The 23020-nt window shown below is 42.5% G+C and overlaps 1 protein-coding gene across 8 annotated transcripts in view; it reads left to right on the forward strand.

Annotated features, from left to right (window-relative positions):
- Positions 1 to 18811, forward strand: part of LOC126083414 (transducin-like enhancer protein 4) — a 164564-nt gene extending 145753 nt beyond the window's left edge. For all 8 annotated transcript variants that reach the window (XM_049897172.1, XM_049897173.1, XM_049897176.1 and 5 more), the window contains 8 exons: positions 105 to 298; positions 1049 to 1125; positions 10695 to 10944; positions 12269 to 12516; positions 14088 to 14235; positions 14718 to 14868; positions 15235 to 15311; positions 17098 to 18811. In XM_049897172.1, coding sequence (XP_049753129.1) covers positions 105 to 298; positions 1049 to 1125; positions 10695 to 10944; positions 12269 to 12516; positions 14088 to 14235; positions 14718 to 14868; positions 15235 to 15311; positions 17098 to 17205 — 1253 coding nt within the window. In that variant the 3' untranslated portion in view covers positions 17206 to 18811. The remainder of the gene's footprint in view (positions 1 to 104; positions 299 to 1048; positions 1126 to 10694; positions 10945 to 12268; positions 12517 to 14087; positions 14236 to 14717; positions 14869 to 15234; positions 15312 to 17097) is intronic.
- Positions 18812 to 23020: the final 4209 nt, after the last annotated feature.

Consider the following 23020-nt stretch of genomic DNA (forward strand, 5'->3'; position numbering starts at 1 on the left):
GGCAATGGGTTTGATTTTTTTTTTTTTTTTTTTAAAGCTGTCTTACTCAAGTGTTTCCTGTGTTCTTGTTTTTTTCTCTTTCCTCCTTCCATCTTTGCCTGTAGCCTCTAGCCTGAGGACCCCCATGGCAGTACCATGTCCATACCCAACCCCCTTTGGGATTGTGCCCCATGCTGGGATGAATGGAGAGCTGACCAGTCCTGGGGCCGCCTATGCTGGGCTACACAATATCTCCCCGCAGATGAGCGCTGCTGCGGCTGCCGCGGCTGCTGCCGCCGCGTATGGGCGATCACCAGTGGTATGTGTGTGGGCTTTTAAAAAAGAAAAATATCTCAGAGGAGGGGGTTGTCATACATACTTTTTGGAATACATTTTATAGAATTTGAGGTATTTACGGAGGAAGTAGTGTGTATTTGTAAATCCAGCTACACGTAGTTATACCGTGAGATCTACGTTCTTTCATAAGATGAGGAGATTCTGTTGTAAGCCAAGTAGTTTCTTATTTATATCATATTCCTTCTTTTTTTTTCTTAATTTTAAACCTACAAAAGTAGAACAAATAGTATAATAACTATAATGAATCCCATGAGGTCCCCGGGTGGTGAAAATGATTTGCACTTAACTACTAACTGGAAGGTTGGTGGTTTGAACCCACCCAGAGGCATCATGAAAGAACGGCCTGGTGATCTGCTTCCGTAAAGAGTACAGCCAAGAAAACCCTATAGAGCAGTTCTACTCTGTCACACATGGGGTAGCCATGAGTTGGAATCCACTTGATGCCAACGGATTAAGTTTTTTTTTGTTTTGGTTCCCATCATGAGCTTCAGTAATTATTAATACAGTTTTTTTCCATGTATCTCCCACCCTCAATTATGTTACATTAAATCCTAAACATCATGTTTCATTAATAAATACTTAACTGAAATATCTCAAAGATCATACTTTTAGAGAACCTAATCTCCCAGGTTTTAGAAAAGACATTGAATAGAATAAAACAAGTTAACATAACCAAATTTGTTTTTGTTGTTCTGCTTGTGGGAAATTCTAGGTTGGATTTGACCCACACCATCACATGCGTGTGCCAGCAATACCTCCAAACCTGACAGGCATTCCAGGAGGAAAACCGTGAGTACCTTTGCAGCTTTGTACATTGTGTGACACACCCTGGTCCCTGGCTGGTCCTGCACAGGTAGCAGCCTTTCACAGGCATGGGGTAATTGTTGAGAGTTTCTGTGGCTTGCATTTTTTATCCTTGCAAAGACTTTATAATTTTCCCATAGCACAGGAAAAGAGGCAGCAGAGAGGGGTTTTGTATTTCCAATTTAAAAACTTGAGCTCCTGATTGCGGCAGCACCTGTGTAAGTCAGGTCTTGTCTACATCTATTACTGATTTCAGGGCAGCTCTTCCTGTCCAAAAAGTCTGGTTTTATGTGCAAACCTCTGGATGCTCAAAATTGGAGCATGTAGGAAGAGACACCAGACTTCAAATGTGAAAGAGAAAGAAGAGTGGTGTTATACTGGGTTCTATTTCTAGAAAAAGTGGCTTGCTTACTCATTTGGCTTCTTATACTGTGAGCCGGGCATTTGGAGTGTCTGTGTTCACACCCTCTTGAGTTATGAAAGGCAGAACACAACGCATCAATTGTTCCAGCCTCTTCTTCGAATTCTAATTTCCCACATTCTTCATTTTAGTCCAGTCCGCTTTTTTATTACTGCCCAGTTCTCTTTTCCCAGATATAAAGACTTACCAAACCAAAACCAAACCTGTTGCCATCAAGTTGATTCCAACTCACAGTGTCCCTTTAGGACAGAGTTAGAACTGCCGCATAGGGCTTCCAAGGAGTGGCTGGTGGCTTCAAACTGCCAACCTTTTGGTTAGTAGCCAGAGTCTTAACCACTGCATCACCAGGGCTCCCCAAAGACTTAAGTAAACAGTAATGCTCGCCCTTCCTTTAAAATCCCAGCTTGCTTCCCCTCTCCTCTCTTTTGGGAAGCATCCATGCAGACCCTCCTTGTCTGTTTTAGTCACATGTGTGTCATCTGCTTCCATAAAGATGACAGTCAGGAATACTCTCCAGAGCAGTTCCACTCTGTAACACATGGGGTTGCCATGAGTCTGAATCAACTCTAAGGCAATGGTTTGGTTTGGCTTTTGTGTATTTATTCTCATCACTCTTTGCTTCCCATCTTGTGTGTCACTGTACTTGGCATGTGCATGCTGCCTTCCTATCTGCAGTGCTTTCTCACCTGCCCTCTGCTATCCACATTTGACCTCCAGTAGCAGCTCAAGCCCCACTTCTTCTAAATGGTTTCCTTGCCTAACTCAGGACATTTGCCCTTTTTGGTCCCTCTCCTCCCATCACTTTTTCAGTGTCTTATTGTTTCACTTCAGGTTGCTACTATGATGTCATCTTATCACTGTTCTACCCTAACAGCGCTATCTGAAACAGCTTCCCATCCCCTTCCTGCCTCTCGTTCTTTCTACTTCCTTATCCCCACTTGAGTAACAGTTGCGTGACAGCAGAGTAGAAGTTGTTGCTGTTCAGTTCACAGAAGTGGCTCCAGTGTCTAGAATAGTACTTGGCTCATGGTTGGTACTCACGGTGTCTATTTGTTCTCTGAATAAATGTGTTCCAATCTCACCCTTCTCTGACCCCCACTGCGTGTTTATTCACAGCTACATGCTCAGATACCTTGTTGTCACCCTGTTGTTTCCTTTGTACCCTCTTTCTCTCCATGTTGCCCCCCCACCCCCACCCCATGTTGACTAGACCTCATCTGGACCCTTTCTTCACTTTGATCTGATGCATCAGATTCTTGGTTCTTCCTTCTGTGGCTTAGTTCTCCACGGACTTTACCGTAAACTTCTGTGTTACATCACACACAATGCTGGCTCCATAGCCACGTTGCTCAGTAAATATTTGATTGATTAATAAGGGAGACAGGGCAAATTAGACCTTGGGTTCCTTGAGAGTTGAAGGTATAAATATCAGTTACCGTAAAATTCTGTGTACCCGTGCGTGTTCTGCAAATAGTTGTTGACTGACAAGTCTTGTTGACCAAGGACTCTCAGGTATTTGAGGGTGAAAGTTTGACCTGTTTCAAGCAGTGACTAAATAATAAGGTCAGAGGATTAACCAAATAATTCGAACACCTCTGAGTTCCATATGAGCTGTGTAGGGGGAGACAGAGGGGTTCCTTAGGGAAGAGGTGCCGTCTCTTTCAGGTACTACTACATAATTACCGCTTACTCGTTTAACCAGCAGCTGTACCCAGAGATATAGTACAGCCACCAGGCAGAAGAGGCATGGTGCTTCTTGCCTCAGTGGCCATCCTGAGAGAAAAATGAAAGTATGTTTAAAAAAGAATAAAAAAAAAGATAGCTGTCGTTGACTCTGACTCATGGCATCCCCATGTGTGTCAGAGTTGAACTGCACTCCATAGGGTATTCACTGGCTGATTTTTCAGAAGTAGATCACTGGGCCTGTCTTTGAGGTGTCTCTGGATGGACTCGAACCAGCAACCCTTCAGTTAACAGCTGAGTGCATTAACACTTTGTACCACCCAGGGACTCCAAAAGTATATCAGGTGTATTTAATGAAGTGATGATACTCTTGGTTTGGAGGTTTGGGCCAGTTCGATTACTGAGGTATCATGGCTGGTGTGATTCGGGTGGTCCTCCTGAGTCTTTGAGTTGGACTCCCTTTCCTTCCCCATCTTCACTCTTGGCATTATGAAATTTGAAATCCTTTAGGGAGGGAGGGGTCGATAGGTTGAAAGATTATTGGGAAATTTTGCTCATGGAAATGATGGAGTCACACCTAATGCAGCTGGCAAATAACACTTCACAAGGAATCCCAAAAAGAGATTGATGTGGTTGACAGAATGTGGGTTTGACCGATCTAAGCTTAAATTTTGACTCTCCTGATTGACAGCCAGAAAGTGGACTTTGTACATAGTTTCTTAACTTTGTGAGCTTCAGAGATGGTGCCTCCTGATGAGGAGGGCTTGAGGATGAAGTAAGATGATGATATATGTGAAGCGGCTTGTTTCTTTAGTACATGGTGGCCATTCAGTAAATTCCAGCATCACTTCCTTTCAGTTTCCCTCCCGAGTATTATCAGTTTCTCAGCTACTTACACAACATGTTCTAGGGGGCAGAAATGACCCAAGAAGATTGGATTGAGTAAATTGGATTCCAGGTTTTTTGTCATTGGCATGTCTTTTTGTAACAGGGCAGCAAGATATGAATATAATTGCTCATTTATTTACATATATGGAGGTAATCTGCTTTTAATATAGCTTTTAGAGCAGAAATGATTATACATATTATATGGCTCTCGAGATCATAAGGTTCAGAATTGTGACATTTTTTCTTGTACTACAAAACACTGTCTTGTTCAAAATATAAAAATACATCAACTAAGGCCACCTCCCCAACCCCACCCCCCCCCGACACATCCACTTTCCTCCAGAAAGACTTAAAAATGGCTGTGCATCTCTGTCCTAATAATTTTTACAAAATGAATTGTTAGATACTATCAAAAATTATAATTAAATGTGTGTACCAAACTAATGAATAAAATAGCATTTATTTGATAAATCCGCCCTGAGTCCTCTTATCTATTCAGGTGAATTAGCAAGAATTAGCAAGGTTCCACTCAATACGCAATTGGAGTGACAACATAGTTTAATTTCAGTGTAAGCTGAAAACGGACTTTTTCCCTCACCTGCTACTTATATGAGACTTACAGGAATAGTATGAAACTATTCCATTAAAGCCACAGTACTGGTAATTGTATTATGGGATATGGCATGTGAAAGCGAAAACAAAGATTTCAGGTTTATGGGTGGCAGGTTGCTCACAGTTTAGCAATCTTTCTCTGTGGTATTTGGGTTGTTGTTTTTTTTTTTTTTTTTAAATAAATCAAGGTTTTCAAAATGGGAACAGTGCCCTGACACGTGGTAAACACACCGGAGTATTTGCTGACTGACTAAATTACTAGTGGGCTTATATTATACTTGGAATCTAATTTTCTGTTATACCTCATAAATTACAATAGCCAGACCTTAAATTGTGAATTCAAGGTCTAGTCCCATCTAGTGAGACATTGAAAACTTGGAGAAGGTGTTGTAAAGAGTGAAGAGATGAGCATGACATACAGAGCTGGGCCTCTCAGAGAGAGTGAATGAAGAGGTGGGAAGGCCAAGGACCAACGGTCTTTAAATATGCTGGATTTTCATTGAAAACCAAATAAAATAATGACTCAGGTGCACGCGTCTTAAAAGGAGAGTGACTCGAAAGTGCCTGAATTGTTTGAAGTCTAGTTCTGTTAGAAAATAAGTTTAACATATCCAAAACCAAATTTAAACATTTTCCATAGCTGTCTTATTTTCTCTGCTCCATGTCCCTTGAAGAGCTGTTGTTAGCATTTCATGACTTCACATGCTATGTGTGTACACACTGTGTGTGTGTGTGTGTGTGTGTGATGGGGAGAGTGCACCCCACACCCTCTCCCTCCAGCCCTCTGTGTACAGTTCTTTGTGGGCGCCTTAGCAAGGCATCTTCCACATGTGTTATTTTCACTTAAATCTGTTACCGTCAAGTCAATTCCGACTCATAGTGACCGTGTGCAGCAGAGTGGAACTGCCCCATAAGGTTTCCAAGGAGTGGCTGGTGGATTCAGACTGCCAACCTTTTGGTTAGCATCCAAGCTCTTAACCGTTGCGCCACCAGGGCTCCATTTACTTCTTAAACTCATTATTTTCAGAAAGTATTTCCCCAGACTAGGTCTTCCTCCCAGTTGTCCCATTTTTGTAACTGCTAGTACCTGTTGTTTCCTGAGCTCTGAAACTCTGTTATTACTGGCTCCCTCCTCATATCTTATTAGTTAACTCCTCTACAGAGTCTTATATTCACTGTTACTTCTAGCTTGTCATCCTTCCCCTTGCCTGTTTGAGTTCCCCCATTACCTCTTACCTAGATTATTAGAATAACTGTCTCTTATTCCTCCAATTCATCCTGTTTTTTGCTATCTAGTTGTTTATTTTTTTTTCCGCTAATGGCCTTATTCCAATGTCACACCAATCTTTCCCTCCAAAAATCCCCCAGTGAGTTCTGTCTGTGAAATCCCAGGCTGGTGTTTTAGACCCTCCCTGTATAGCATTATATCCTGCTGGCTCTCTTTGAGACTGCCCTGCCCAGGCTCCTCCAAACCTTAGTGTAGAATTCCTGTTGAATAAATGAATCCCTAGGTTAAAACCAGCCCAGGTATTTCCCAGGTCATTTCACCTTACCCCTTCATAACCCTTGTCCTTTGCTATTCTTGCCACCTGGAATGCTTTTTCCATCTCTGTTACTCCATGGTAAAGCCCTTTAGTTCTTTACAACTCATCTCTAATACCATGTCTTGTGAAATATAAGTTTTGTCTTTCATTTTTGAACATGGCAGAACCTTACACCTTTCATCTTCCATCTGTTATTGTAGTCACTTCTGTGCTTTCTTACCATACTTAGTGGATTAGAAGCCACGTGTGGGCAAGGCCAGTGCCTTACTTGGTTTTGTATGGTTAAGAGTTCAGTCTGCTTAACCAAAAGGTTGGCAGTTCGAATCCATCAGCCACTGCTTGGAAACCTTATGGGGCAGTTTTGTCTGTCCTGTAGGATCGCTATGAGTCAGAATCGACTAGACTGCACACAACAACAGAATAATATTTGCTTCAGAGTACGTAGTAGGTACTTAACATGTATTGATGCATTTAACTGGCTAGTAAGAGAATAGTCCTTCGAGCCTGAGGTTTCTGTGATTTCTAGAAATGTTGGCTTGCATTATACATTCCAGTACTCTTTGCTAGTTATACATCAAAGAGCTTGTTGAAATCCAATAATATGTATTAAAGCTTTTTTCTTTCCAATCTTGAGAATGTTTCATGTATACTTACAGCAGACAGAGGGCCACATTGTGTCCTTACTGCAAGTAGGCTCTTGAAATTCTTGACCTTTTTTAAGGAAGCTCCAGGAACATAGTAGGTGCTCACAGTGGTTTTTGTTGAGTGAAGAATGTCATCTTGAAAACCTGAAAGAAATTGTTTGTCTGGTTTCTTAGCTATTTAAATTCTCAAGGCTCTTTAAAAACCGTTTAGCGATTCTAGAGGGGAGAGAAGGATGCCTTTTCAAATAAATTATCATTAAAAATGTACACCACCATCTAAACTTGGAATAACCTTCCTTTCCCTTCCTTTAAGATTTAGTCTTCGTGACCTCTTAATTGCTAAATCAATTATCCTTTCTCTCAGTCATCATCCCTCAGGATCTCAGCCTTTTTCTAAGAATATTACCGCCTTCCCTCCCTTAGCCAAACTGAAACCTGGTGCTCTCCTGAGATCACCCTTCACCCACAGCCCTCTAAGTGGCAACTTTATTTAATTCACATTTCACAATCCTCAGGGCCAGTGGTAGGCTTGATAAAGGCTGTGGCCGCCCCTAGTCCATCTCTTCCAGATCTTAACTCCTCCACCCTTTTCTGAAAATCCTACACCTTTCAGGCTGGTGCCATTTGAATCTCTTCCTCCTCACCTTGTTGGGACATTCCCTCAGTTTATTAAAAACTTGGACACGTGGCCTCTAGGGTCTTTCTTACTCCACTCAGAGCCTGTCATCACCCTGGGTAACTTTGATATCCACAAGGACAATCCTCCAGTCACATCATCTCAGTTCTTGGACCACCTCATCTCTAATGCATTTCTCGACCTCACTTACCTGTTTACAAGCTCAGAGAGAAGACCTTGCCTTACCCCTAACTGTATCCCCTCCAAAGTCCAGGTATTCCATCTCCCTACCTCCTCTGCCTCCACCCAGCCTGAGTGACCTTTTGAATTGCAGAGCCATTCCCAACTTTCTCACTATTTCCCTGGCCCCAGCCACCAGCTTCTCCCCCAGATTACTGCAATCACCACCTATTCGTTTTCCTTCTTCCATTTTGCTGCTTAAAATTCATTCTTCACCCAACAAGCAAAATGATCACTTGAAAACGTTGAGTCATTTCACTGCGTTGCATAAGTCTCCAGTGGCTTCCTGTTCTACTCAGAATAATACTCACATCTCTTATCATGGCCTGTGAGGCCCCCATATCCTGTCACTCTCCACCAAATGCACCCTGGCCCTCTGTCTTAGTTCTGCCTCAGGGCCTTTGCATGTCCTATTCCCACCACCTGGCACATTCTCCCCTTGATATGTGCAAGGCCTGTATCCTTCATTCAGGCCTCTGCTCTCACGTGCCTCCTCTTGACTCTTTGGTCTGAGACCATTATTTCTGTGTGTGTGTCTTCCCGCTGTCTGAGGTTACTCATTTATCTGTTATGTACCATGTTTTCCTGTCTAGAGTATAAGATCTGGGAAGGCAGGGACTTGGTCTGTCTTGTTCACTCTAATTCCTAGCATTTAGCACATTTTAGGCATCTAATAAATACTGGCTGAATAAGTGGATGATAAACGTGCTCTCTCGCCCTGACCTTCGTATTTGTCATACTCCTCATACCGTTTTCCTGTCTTTTTCCTAGGTAATTAATGGCCCCTTTTTTTTTCTTACCCATTTTTATATTGCTGCTCTATTGTCATTTTCCCTTTCTTTCTTGAGCAGCACCAAGTTCCCAGAGTAGTAGAACTTCCACTGTCCATAGCACTGACGGCACAACATTTTTATATTTAGTTGTACAAATATGCCACTGATGAACCTTTCGCTCTGCCGAGTGCCTACCCTCTACCCCCCGCTGAGTGTAACTTTGGGAGAACAGAGGCTGTGTGGGTTTCTTTCTTGCTCTTGAATCCTCAGGGCTTAGCACAGTGCCGGGCACACTGGGGTACTCAAGAAATTATGTGTTGAATGGATGAATCTCTTAATAACTCGTCATGGGTTGGACCGTCTTCTCCCACTTTCCACTTGCTCCGCCCCCGCCGCCCCAATTATTTATTTCTCTGACTGTTCTTGCTAAAGAGCCTTTAAATGTAAGCATTTTCTTTGATTCTGCTTCTGGTCTACTTCTTACTGCCTGATCTGCTCCAGGATGGTTTTTTGTTGTTGTTGTTCTTTGTTAGCTTAACTATGACTTCTTTGTGGATGACCACAGCTTGGTTTTTCTAACCTGACCTCTCTCCTAGATCACGGTGCTCTACTTCCCCTTGCCATTTGGATTGCCATCTGCCCGCAAATTCAAGAACACCAAACCCTTTACATCCCCGTGTGTGTACCTTCACTTAGACTCCCTCTCACCTTCTCTAATGCAGTACTGTCTGCCTCATTCCTTGGGTTCGAAGCCTGAGAGTCCTTCTCAGTGACCCCCTCTCCCATGTCACACACCCCATGGGTCTCCCAGTCCCATTGATTTTAGCAAAGAAATGCACCCAGCGTTTCTCAACTTCCAACCTCTGTCCCCCTCAGTAACTGATATACGACTTTGTTTTCTACAACCTAGTTCTGAGCCTTTCTCCTTAATCTAGAGAAAGTAAAATCCCACCAGTCTGGCTCTCCTGCCGTCCACAACCACACGCAGGCTTCATCCTTTCTGGGAACATCAGGTGACTGATAATAGCCTCTCAGTAATGGGTTGAATTTTGATGAATGTGACTAGCCTGTCGATTTTTGCATTAGGGAACCATGAATTGTTTTAATTTGGTTCTAAAACTTCCCTGCAGTGTGGTCCGAGCGTCTCCTTTATACCCCCACAAACGCTTTCTCTTGGTATGCCTTTCATAAACTTCTCCCCATAAACAGAGCACATTCCAAAGCTTCCTGCCACAGTAGAATGACATAATTTCCAAAGCAGGCCCATAATTTCCAAGACAGCCCCAGCTCCCTCCCACCCACCGCTGATATCTCCTGCCTCCAGGAACCTGGCAGGCGTCACTGGAGCCTCCCTTGTGGTCCCGCCTGACTTCAATATCCTAAAAATAGAGATGAGTTCTGTGAGGGTGAAGCTCTGCCTTAAGTTGCTCTTTAGAACCAAATGATTTCACAACCTGAGGGGCTTTCCCTGGAAATGAGTTGGAGATGGAGCCGCTGATAGGTATTCACAGGTGGGCCTTTGGGGCAGCCACGTAGTACGTTTTCTCTTAGCTTTCTAATTCCATTTGGAATTACTAGGATTTGTGATTGTCAAGGCAAATCAAGGTGTTTAAAAAAAAAAAAAGATAAAACTCTATTTTTGCCTGCCTGGCATTTTAACATTTAGGCCTACAGACTCTGGAGTCCTTAAAGCTTCATAATTTTGGCTTATTTTTAGGAAGTCAGTTGATTGGAGTGATTTGCTCTATAAGCAGAATCTCATCGCAGGCCCCTGAATCACTCCAGAGAGAAGGCGATGCAAGTCTGTAGAGAACCTCCAAAGCAGTAGTAGGTCCCATACTTGTTACTGCTTATCTTATTTCTCTCCAGAGCTCTGTGAGGTGTTGGTAGCGTTCTTCCCATTTTAGAGATTAGAGCCAAGGTTCAGAGAGGTTAAGTAACTACCAATGTCACACAGTAGCTGGGAGAGTGAGCCTCTCTCTCTGTGTGAAAATTGTGTTTCTTCCCCTGTGCTTGATTGCAGGTCTTAAGTGGAACTGACAGTGTGTTATTTTTCATCACATTACAATGAATAGTCGAGTAGCTTCTTTACATTCCCTTTTCCTCTTTTTTTCCCCCTTTCTGCTGCCTTAGAGCCTATTCCTTCCATGTTAGTGCAGATGGTCAGATGCAGCCTGTCCCCTTCCCCCCCGACGCCCTCATTGGACCTGGAATCCCCCGGCACGCTCGCCAGATCAACACGCTGAACCATGGGGAGGTGGTGTGTGCCGTGACCATCAGCAACCCCACGCGGCACGTGTACACGGGTGGGAAGGGCTGTGTCAAGGTCTGGGACATCAGCCACCCTGGCAACAAGAGCCCTGTCTCTCAGCTCGACTGCCTGGTGAGTAAACAAAAATACATAAACTCATTCCTTCCTTCAGAAAAGGGGAAGAGAGACAGGTAGGAGGAAGGAAGGGGAGGTGTCAGTGAGAGAACAGTATGTAAGAGCAATACCACAGGGCTGGTCACAAGTTGGTAGTTGGTCTTGGTGGTTTGTGGTTTTTCACTTAGAGAAATAAAGGACCAAGGAGGAAGACTGTCTTCTTTCGGATCCTTCAGACAGAGTGACCCCCTTCTTCATGTGCAGTGTGTTCCAAAACAATTTTCGTTCACTTGCCCCGTGAATGGGAAAAGGAAGCCACTTGTCTTCCTAGACTAAACCGGTTGCGGCGGAGTAAGTTCTAACTCGTGGCAGCCCCATGTGTGTCAGAGAAGAACTGGGCTCCGTGAGATTTGCAAGGGCTGATTTTTAAGAAGTAGATCTCCAGGCTTTCTTGAGCGGCACCTCTGGGTGGATTTGAAACTCCAGCCTTTTTGATTAACAATTAGCTGTTTATACCACCCAAGGTCTCTGTTTCCTAGACTAAATCTGACACAGGAGTTTAAGAAAACTAAGAGCCCACGTAATGGTGTCTATGAGAGTGTACTTAAGCACCATAATCTATTCCACATGAAGAGTAACTTAATACTTCACGTGAGGAACACTCGATATTCTCTTAGACATTTTGTTAATATTTATCCTTGAGTTATTTAGGAAATTTCAGTTTGGTTTTCTTATACCAGCAGTGGAATATTGCTGGGAGGAATTTTTTTCCCCCCCTGTCACTTAACACTCCTTGATTAACTCTTACCTCCATTTGACGCTGATTTAATCAAACCCACAGTGCCTTTTTAGTCAGGTCAGGCAATGCCACGCAGAAGGAACAGACTCCAGAGGTCTTCAACCTCCTGACACCTTCTTGGCAGCAGTAGCGTAACTTGCCACAGCAGAGTCAAGCACGCCAGCGCTCCCAGTGTTGAGGCTCCAGGATTGTGGGAGTGCCTGCCTTAGTGTACGTGTGTGTCTTGTGTATGCAGATGCCTCCGGCAATTGATGACTAAACAAAGCTTTTAATTTGGTATGTGTTGTAGGGGGTGGGTCTAGATCTTTGCATTTTGATGCTAATTAAGATTAAATATCGAAGTATTAAATTCCGAAGATCAAGGTTAAGTACTTCCCTAATTTCATGTAATTTTCCAGTATTAATCCACTTTATCATTGTCATAAGCATAAATGGCTCATTAAAACCAGGAGGGAACACAATACTTTTATGGATTTCTGCCCTCACATTAATGCTGTTTTCCTTTCCTCATGAGTAATCTCTTGATGGTTTTTGTCTTCACAGAACAGGGATAACTACATCCGTTCCTGCAGATTGCTCCCTGATGGACGCACCCTAATTGTTGGAGGGGAAGCCAGCACTCTATCCATTTGGGACCTGGCGGCTCCAACTCCACGGATCAAGGCGGAGTTGACGTCCTCGGCTCCTGCCTGCTACGCCCTGGCCATCAGCCCTGACTCCAAGGTCTGCTTCTCGTGCTGCAGCGACGGCAACATTGCAGTGTGGGACCTGCACAACCAGACGCTGGTGAGGTGGGTCTGCAGGATCTGTTCCCAGGTTGTGAGGCGGAGCAGATTTTACCACAGTGTGCCACGGTGCTGTGTGTGTGCTTGTCTAAGAGAGGAAATATAATTGTCTGATTGTTAGTTGTTAAGAGCAGGTCCAAACACATTATAAATGTAAAATCTTGTTTCCTGAACTATTCAAACTTTATAAAACGAGGGTTTTTTTTTTTTTTCTCCCCCAGACATTATTCTAAGCACCTTCAATGTGGTTAAAAAAAAGTGAGATCAGTTTGGCACTATTAACGTATGTCAGGTTCCAGTGATCTCTTGGGCTTGTTTAAAACCAGTGGCCATTGAGTTGATTCCAAGTCACAGCGACCTCAGCTGTGCTCCATAGGGTTTTCAGTGGGTGATTTTTTGGAAGTAGATCACCAGCCTTTTCTTCTGAGGTGCCTGAAATGCACCGTGTCTCTGCTTGCTGCCACCATCATTGTTGATATTTCCTTGCTGAGATGATACTTAGAGCACAGCACTGCGCCAGGTGCCGTGGGTATCAGCGTGTTCGTTCATTCAACAAATACTTACTGAGCACCTGCCATGGGCCCAGGGACCGTGTTGGGTGTTCCTCATTCTGAAAATGGTCTAGATTACCTTTCACCCCACCATTAAGGATATATAAACCTAACTATGATGTCTGTTTAGAAATGAGATTGAATAGGATCAATAGTGGTAGGTAAATCCCTGTAAGGAGTCTCCAGAGGTCGACACATAAGACAGCAGGAAGCAAGAGGTGTGATCAGGTAAGGACGGTGTGAGAAGATTGTAGTCAAATCTAACGTCAAGTCAAGGTGAGCGTATAAAGAGAAGAGACCTGTACTATCTGTCTGTGAGATACATTGTAGGACTGAACTTTCTCTCTCTTTATATATGTGTATATATAGATTCCAAGACCAAAATAATCCCTCCTTTTCTTCTCCCTTTTGGAATGGCTGTCATGAGGAGCTGCCTGTAATCCCTTCAGCTCCCCCAGTGTCTTTTGCACATTTTCCCAGGAGCGATTCCTGGGGCGGCTGTATCACTGAGTTTCATTTCATGTGCCTGCACTTGAGAGCCTGGTCTTTCTGCCGTGCACAGCTGCCCACGGTGGTGGTGCTGCTTGCTGGCGTAATTTGTTCCGCAGCTCCCCGGGCCCACCCCTAGCTCCGTGCAGGGGAAGATACTCCTGACCTTTCTTAAACTCTCTTTCCTTCCATAGCACAGTGAGAATAGGCCTCCGAATGTATCTTTGGTTAGCTCATGTGCTTGTAGGCGTGTGTTTTTTTTTTGGTTTATTTCGGTTGGAGCTGTTTTTCCATCCGTGATATCAGTCAGGTTTTCAGTGTCAGAGTAATTTGAAGAACTACCCAACTATTCAAAAAGAAAGAAAAGCATAGGAAATTCAGCATCTCAGTTAAACTCTAATTCAGGATCTCTCTCATCAAAAACCAAAATGGTCTGCAAATACAGTCTGTGATGAAATTGGTCACCGGGGAAGTCTGAATTGAGTTCAACTGAAAACTCGCTTTTCAAGGACTTTCCCCCCATTTTGGCACTTGCAGGCAATTCCAGGGCCACACAGACGGAGCCAGCTGTATTGACATTTCTAACGATGGCACCAAGCTCTGGACGGGCGGTTTGGACAACACGGTCAGATCCTGGGACCTGCGTGAGGGGCGGCAGCTGCAGCAGCATGACTTCACTTCCCAGGTTTGGTCCACACACCTGTGACATTCTAGAAGACGGATTTTGTAGCATATATGATGTACTAAAAGGCCACGTGTATTGAAGTCATACTAGATAACTATGAAAAAATCTGTGATTTTCTGTCTGAATTTTGTGTTATTTAAGGATATTGATATATTTATATTAGTATATTTTATTAAGTATAAAATGTATTTTATCTTATATTTTCTTAATGGATAGAAATGTCATTTATTACAAGCTTTTAGAAGGTTTTTATTTCAAAGACCGTTACTCTATGCGTGTATTTGGATTTTACACAGTCGATGAGTAAATTATTTTGTGGAGATGTGTCTTGTTACTTTTGGGCTTTAGTTTCTTCCTCTAAAATTCACATTGTCTTGATTTCTTTCATAATTTAAATAGTATCCCCAGAAGAACCATTGGCCTCTGGCTAAAGCGACTGTGTTCTCTGTAGCCAGCATCACTATTACCTGATTTAATTCTAGATCTTCTCTCTTGGCTACTGTCCAACCGGAGAGTGGCTCGCGGTGGGGATGGAGAACAGTAACGTGGAAGTGCTGCATGTCACTAAGCCCGACAAATACCAGTTACATCTTCATGAGAGCTGTGTGCTGTCACTCAAGTTTGCCCACTGTGGTAAGCAAGCGCCTCCTGTCCGTTTTCTGTCAACCAGAGTTGTTCCTCTTTTCTACCCTCTCCGTTAAGAGACTTTCCAAGTCAGGTGCTTTAGTTCATTCACTTGTCCTTCTTGTGAATAGCATCATTTCCTTACACGTGCCTTCTCCCTAATGCTGTGTAATTTTCTGGCACGTATCCACTTTGTCACTGTCGTTTAAGTGTAAATGACTTATTACATCTAAGAGGGTCGGCTTTTATTTTGAAGTGAAAGAAAGCTCTGTTACAAATGCATCTTCTGTCAGTATTTTGATGCCCTGTAAAGCCAGTTTTGGGTGTCTGACAGAGTAACACAGACAGACCTAATTCGAAACCTTCTTCCTGTAGGGAAATGGTTTGTAAGCACTGGAAAGGACAACCTTCTGAACGCCTGGAGAACACCTTATGGGGCCAGTATATTCCAGGTAACATTTGCGCGTTCAGCTGCCTGGTATTGCCTCCTCACTGTGGGTCAGTTGTTTCGCCAAGCTCTCTGTGTGTCTTCTTATGTGAGTAATGCACACCTGGGACCTGGAATGTCAGAACTGGTGTTATTCACGTCGTGCAGAGAAGAAAACTGGGCCTGCGAGAGGTTAAGTGTCATGGCCACCAAGTCACAGAGCTGGGGTTCACCTCCAATTCTTTCTGACCCTAAGCCTGGGCTGTGTCCGTTGCTGTGTTCACCAGCTCCTCATCCTGGGGTCCGTTATCACTCACTAGACTATGGATTTGTGTCTTCTGTGTTCTGATTGGTTTTTGTTTTTTTGTGTGTTTTTTTTAATTTTTATGTTTTCAACTTGAAAACAAGTTGTTTAAATATTCTTAGTAGTATTTTTTGAACACTTTCTTCAAAGAAGAGTGGTAGCTGGAAAAAATCAGTAAATTTTTGATTAATTTTACAAATTGTGTTCTTTCTACCTTAATGGAATTTGGTATAGTTTGTGAAATTATTTGTAGAAGGACCAAATTGTAGACAAAAACTATATATTGAGTGAAGACATCATGTATGATGATCACTGGGACAAAAATAGGTGATTCCTGCTATCACGAAGCTTGAGTTGAGTGTGCTGTTTTTCCTGTTGTGGTTCACAACCTTTCAGACTGTCCTACCCAGCATTTTTTAAAAAAGTAGAATAAGCATTGGTATGCATCTTTCATAGTAGTTCAAAGTATTACGTATATGGGGTTATAAAGTAAAATGTGTTTCTTCATATTGGTTACAATCAAAAAAGTCTGAGAAACAGTGGTACATGTCATACTTTTTTTTTAAGTATTATTCAGAGTCCTGGTTAAAATCATGTGATTTCTTTTTTTTTTTAACTCATATCTGTGTTTATTCCTTTTTTTAAAAAAGGTCAGTTAAGTATTGTTCTAGTACTAACTGCTTTCTTCTTTACTGTTGTAGGAATAGTCTTGGATTCGCTCTCTAAAATAATTATTTGATAAAGAGTGGTGAACTGTGATTTCTGTTTTATGAGCGTGGTTCGGTTCAAAGTTAACATTGAACTGTCATATTTATTGTACATGAACATGGTATCCAAAAGTCTAAGTGTGGTGCATTTTTTTAAACTACTGAGACCTTTCCCCTTGCAAGTTTGAATTCTGTTTTTACACAGGGAAATTGGGCTTTTTACTAGGAATAATTTTTTGTATTCCGTATCTCAAAATAACAGTGTATAATGCCTTTTCTCATATATTACCTCACTTAAATTCTGCAGCAACCCTCTGAGGTGGAAGGCAGGTAAATGTCTCTACCTGTTTACTTTTAAAAGGAAACTGAGGCTCAGAGAGGCCAAGTGGTGTGTTGGGAGTTTCACAGCTCGACCTGAATTCAAGGTCAAGGGTTTTTAATACTAAAAACACCCTGCTCTTAACTGTCTGGAGAAAAGAATTTGAAAAAGGGCCTTACTTGACCAGTAAAAGGGCTCTTAGCACTGACTTTTTCACCTACCCCATGTCCCAGGGCAGGAGGCTCCAGGTTTAGCACAGTCCTGTCTGGTGACCCAGACTATACGGTGAGACGCACTTGCGAGTGGACCCAGCCCTGCCATTTCAGGGACACACTGCTACTACCTTTCCCCATTTGGAGCTCATATTTGGCCAGTTGAGTGTGTTGTGTGTTTTTGCTCCCAGTCTTCCAGTCCTGCCCCTCGGTGCTCATGGGTTTTTCTTTCCGTATTTAACATTTTTCTTCATGTGTTTTTCTCTTAGTCCAAAGAATCCTCATCGGTGCTTAGCTGTGACATCTCTGTGGATGACAAATACATTGTCACCGGCTCTGGGGATAAGAAGGCCACGGTCTATGAAGTTATTTATTAAGGACAAATCTTCATGTGAACTGGACTCCTCCTTGTAGCACTTTGCTCTGTCATCCTCCCCCCTACCCCTGCATCTAAAACCAAGGATTCCAAGTACTCATTGCGGTTGTGGAGTTTAATCCCCTTCCCTAACCTCACTTCCTGTTCGCTATTGAATTGTGAATACTCATTAAGAACCTGTGATACCAAACCTTCAGCTGTCTACTTGGAAGAACATGGGATAGGCATACTTAACAGTGAACGGAATCTTTAATTATGTATTATATCTGTAATATATTTATTTTGTTTAAAGAAGGCTTTCTAACAATGACTGACTAAATAAAGCTGTCTGCTCCTGCATTGATAATGAAGACGTGTCATATTTGATATCCCTCCTCCCCCCTTTTTTTGGCAAAGGAGGTGAAAGGAAGGTTTAAAATAATTGATTAAAAAAAATGTCACTAAATGTAGACTAATGGCTGTATAGAGATGTGAAATGTATAATTACACATGAAGCAATATGTTGCTGCGATGTTAAGTTTTTAGGTTTTTTGTTTTTACGTTTTTTGTTTTTTACTTATTTTAAAGAAGTTTGGGAACTTGGCTGAATAATTAGAACATGACAGCTCAAGTCATATTCATCTGCATCTCTTTGGACAAGTTTAACCATATATCTATAGCTTTAATAATATTCTCGAAAAATAATTGGATTTTTTTTCTTTTTTTTAATTCCCTTATCGACAAGTGTCTTTGTAATATGTTTTTAATTTCTTTTTTTATTGTATTATAGACAGATGAACAAATTAATTGGCCTCAAAGAGACAACTTAATCCCTCCTGGATATTTTTGCCATGTTTCTTTGCCAAGGGAGACGTGTACCTTTGGGCAGTTTTTGTCGTTCTAAGAAATTAGGAGCTGTTTTTTTGGCATGTTCTTTGGGAACTGCACAGATAAGGGGGACGATTCCTACCACTGTGCAAGCCAAGTCTTTTACAAAACAAGGAGAGCAGAGGAGGATTTGCAAGGACCTCCCTCTGGAAAACAGGAAGAATGGACTCTCACCTGGGATGAGAACTTGCTTTCTTTACCTCCGGTTCTTTCCGTGTCTTAGTTGGATGTCCCTGATATGGACACAGACGGTGCCGTTGTGCCAGAAACATCGTGTTATCTTTTACGTTGTTGTTGTTGCTGTTAAACTATGACATGTGACTCCCTTTTTTATTATTATTTTTTGTTTGAATGCTTTAAAAACCTTTTAAGTCTGTGGATCTGCTGATGTACAGTGCCTTTGCTGCTATGGATCAAAATCAAAAGAACCGTGTAGATAAACTTTATTGTACAAGTAGAAAATTACTTAATTTCTTACTAGCAACGGATGGATGCTGCAAGTTGAAATGGACTGTCCATTGACGTTCCTAATGTGGTAGCAGAAAAAAAAAATGGTGTCTTAAGTGCTTAGTGTTTGATGTCATTAACAGTTTCGTAAAACTCTACAGTGTAGAAAGATTTTGATACTAAACTGTGCGTTGTACATAGTTCTAATGCATTGTATTGACCACCAGTACTTCTATAATGGTAGATTGTTCGTTGCATTCAGACTTTTAAGCATTAAACGTAAATAACTTCTAGTATGCTTATTTTTCTAATTCTTTGTTTTGGTGGCTTTAGTTTTTTTTTTTTCTTTTTTTTTTATCTTTGGCCCTGCAGTCCCTATGTATTAAATACGATGGGTTTTATTCAAGGGAGATTGGTGTTAAAGCAATGTGGGTTTTTTATTGTTGCTGTTTTACTTTCACTGGAGAACAGCTGGAAGGGATAAGAGATAGACGTTATCAGTGACGGAAGTTGCTACCAAATATTTATTGAGTAGCTTTTTCATTTGTAAAAATACTGTCTTCCAAAATGTTTTCATGTCACTTAAAACCTTGATGCTTTAGTGTTATGCTGTCCAGTATGGTTACCACTTGCCATTTGTTGCTGTTGAAATTCATTTAACTTCATTAAAAGTAAAGAAAATCAGGAATTCAGCTCATCAGTCACACTAACTATATTTCAAGTGTTCAGTAGCAACATATGGCCAAAGGCTGTATTTGACAGCACACAGACACAGAACATTTCCATCATCACAGAAGGTTCTGTTGGACCAGCTCTGCTTTACAGTCGGCCCGTGGGATACCATTTCCATCTTTTCGGGTCGAGGACACATTTCCAGTGTAACATACCAAAAGCCTTTGAAAGCATCAGGCCCTTTTAGCTGCTGTTTTTTGGGTGTGTGAAGATTCAGTATAAAGAGGAGCTTAAGTTCTAAATTCCTAGAACTCAAAAACCTGACATAAGGATGCATTGGGTGGGTAGGAGGGCAGTGGGGATTGGGAAGCACCATCGAGGTCCAGATTCCATGATGGACTGGAAGAGATGATTGGCCCTGTAGGTCTTGAGGAAGTTAAGAGTTCGGCAGTGCTTATCATTTGGAAGCAGCACCTCAAGTGTGTTAGGAGTGTTGCTACCAAGTCTGTTAAAGCCAGCGGAAAGATTAAAAATCACAGTAAATACACAGATAAGTGATCTCAAAGGTGCATCTTGGGGCAGGATGGTTGGGGGTGGAAATAGAATTAGGATCTGCTCTGTTGGGAGCACTGTGCTGGCTTCTTTTATATGTTAGTCACCTCTGCATGATTACCTCAGATCTTCACAACCCAGGTTCCTATATGGTTCCAGAGACTTAGAAAGCCAAAGGAAAAGCAGGTCTGAAAAAGGTACTTGAGTGTATCTATACCACACAGGGAAACCGTGGCACGTAGGTGGGGAGGGGCAGTGGTTAGCCCAGATAAGACGTACAGAGATAGACTTATGAACTGATGCAGTGGACCAGGCTTTGAATGTTAGAACGCCTGATACTGGGTGGCTTTGAAGAGGGGAAGGTGGTGATGCATTGCAGAGCAGTATCTGCAGGACCTGGATGGTGGCATCACTGTTCTCTGCTGAGAGCTCCAATTCCATGCCTCATGTGGCACATGTGGGAGTCTGCCTTATCTCATACCTTCTCCACACCTCTTGCCCCAGAGCATTCTTTTTCCCTCTGGTGCCCAGCATGGTGCTTGGCGTATAGTAAACCAAAACCAGTTACCCACAAGTCTGTTCCAACTTATGGCTACCCCATGTGTGTCAGAGTAGGACTGTGCTCCAAAGGGTTTTCAGTGGGTCATTTTTCGACAGTAGATCACCAGACCTTTCTTCCAAGTTACCTCCTTAAGAAGTAGAGGTTCAAAAAAGAGGCACGGATCTGTAAAAATGTGAAGACACTCTTTATCAGCCAAGTGCATAAACCGTTTGTACCACCCTGGGACTCTGGTGTAATTACTTAGAATGTTTGCTCAATTGGGGGGAGGGTCAGCATAGAAATACAAATTCTTTTCATTTTTCAAGTATTCTTACCTCAATTTCTACGTATTCTTATTAAAGCTTTTTAAAAGGTTATAGAGCTTTGGAGTAGAAGAGAAAAATCATTTTGACACCAGTATGACACGTTTACTATGTTAACATCTCAAGGGAGGAAGTGCCTGCCCCAAGGAGTTAAAATTTCTGTTTGTTGCCTGATATAGCTCAAGTGTGTGTTGCCTTTTCTCTTTAGAGAAATCCTAAACATTGGATGTTGAATTGGATTAAAAAAAAAAAAAAAGAGAGATGAATGTGTAAGTCAACCTAACTTAGAAAAATCAATGGGCATCTCCTTTCACTGCCAAGGTTTTCACAGATGAGATTTTTATATCTTTGATGGAAACCTCAAGCATGGCTTGAACTGCTCAGAAGTCTTGGTGGTGGTGATGTTTCAGTTATAACTTTAAAAGTAATTGCTTAAACTTAGCTCTTACTTTTGCCGTATTTTTTACCCAAAGTATGCTCTTGCAGAATCAGAAAAAAAAATCAAAGACAGAAATCACACAGAAACAGGGAATATTTAGTTCTCATCCAGGAGCAGAGTGGTAAGGACTGGAAGACTGACTGACTTAGAACTACCAAGACAGCAGAAAGAAACCCAGGTTGTAGAAACCATCAAGATCTTCCTAGGATGGGCAGATCAGGAGTATCTTTACATTTTTACAGATACACGCCTCTTTTTTGAACCTCTGTTTCTTAAGGTGGCTTCATGGACAGTGAGCTGAGAGAGGTCCAGCCTTTTCCTGGAGGAGCTGAGAATCTAGTCGCAACCCCAAACATCTGTAAGTGGTTGGACTCACGCAGCTATGGGCTATCCAGAAACTCAGTTTCAAGCCATCTCACCCAGCCCTGAAATCCTGGGACACAGCTGAGAGTGGGGGGGAGGTTGATCTCCCACAGCCAGAAGGCGGTGCTCTGGACTGGCTCTGTGAACACTTATGTTTTCCTACTGGGACCCTATGTGAGCAGCATCAGCCATACGCTCAGGTGTCAATTTGGCTCCTTCACGCATGCCTTATCCTGGACCTACTGGCAATGAAGCTGTGTAGCACAGAAGTGAATGGCCAACTTAGGGTATTTGCCGATTCATATTGTTCGTATTTGTAAGGGAATTTGTTCTGAGATTCCTCACCTAGCATTAAGTAAGCAATTATAAAGAAGTTGGTATTAAAAAAAAAAAAAAGGTATTCAGTATTCTTGGATGCCCTTATCTTTTGGAACTACCCAGCTTCTGGGCAGCCTGCTGAGTGGTTTTCAGCGAGAGCTTTGGGTCCTGCTGCCCCTCACTTCTCATCTGAGCCTCAGCAGTAGAAGCAGCATCTAGCAAACAACCCTTTTTTCTCAGGGAGTGTTATATTTGCGTTTTGGTTGAAACTTCCCTTCAGATAGACAATAGAAATGGATTCCCCCCCCCGCCCCCGTTTGGCATCCCTGAGCACATCAGAAAACCTCTCGTGTATTAGAGCATTTTAACAGCAGTCCTGTCATAATGGTAGAAAGACTTCTATTGCAAACTGCAGTGACCATTGTTTTCATTTTCTTTGCGCTTTTGGCAGCTGGGGACAGAACCATGCGGGTCCCGGCTAGGAATTGGCAGGGGAGCTGGACTTGAGAATGTTTAACTCTCCCCAGGGAAAGGACATTCTCAGCTGGGACCTTAGGTATTTGGCCTGCAGAGAAAGAGTTCCCACAGGGCTGCCATTCGTCCAGGGGAAAACGAGCCCAAGTGTTCTCACGAAAGTTGTCCCGTTTGATCTCACACAGGCCTGGACAGGATGGAAGTTAGAATCTTGAATCTACACAAAGGAGAACAAAGCATCAGAGAAAAAAAGTGATTTACCCAAACTCCCTATCTCCCGAGGGGCATGGGCAGACTTGGAGCCCAAGGCTTCCAACTTGAGACAGTCCAGACTTCAGTTTGCATGGCACGGCTGTTGTTAGGTGCTGTCAAGTCACCTAACATACTCGTAATGATCCTGTGTACAACAGAACAAATCGCTGCGCAGTCCTGTGCCACAGCAACGTGCAAGCCACCACAGTACAACAGACAGACAGTGGTGGCGTAGCATGGCCGATTCCAACAAAAAAACAGGAAGGGAGAGTTGAAGACATCTCTACCTCAAGGCTCTTTGCACCTCCATTTCATGCAAATTAATTGGCTTGAGGTTTTGGCATCTTAGAACCTCTGGAAAACTCCTTAAATCAGTCACAAATTGTCTTTCTATTTTCTGGGATGTGTGTGGCTACCGTGGACTGAAAGCAGTAAAAAAAAAAAATTACCCACTCCCCTGTTAGGATAGTCTACTGCATGCTTCCCTTATCTCTCTGCTTTCAGGCAGGCAGCCGCCTCATTAAAGCCACGTTGTGAGTAAGAAAGAACATTCAGAATTAATGTTTAC

The sequence above is a fragment of the Elephas maximus genome, chromosome 9 (assembly GCF_024166365.1).
Source record: "Elephas maximus indicus isolate mEleMax1 chromosome 9, mEleMax1 primary haplotype, whole genome shotgun sequence".
Lineage (NCBI taxonomy): Eukaryota > Metazoa > Chordata > Mammalia > Proboscidea > Elephantidae > Elephas > Elephas maximus.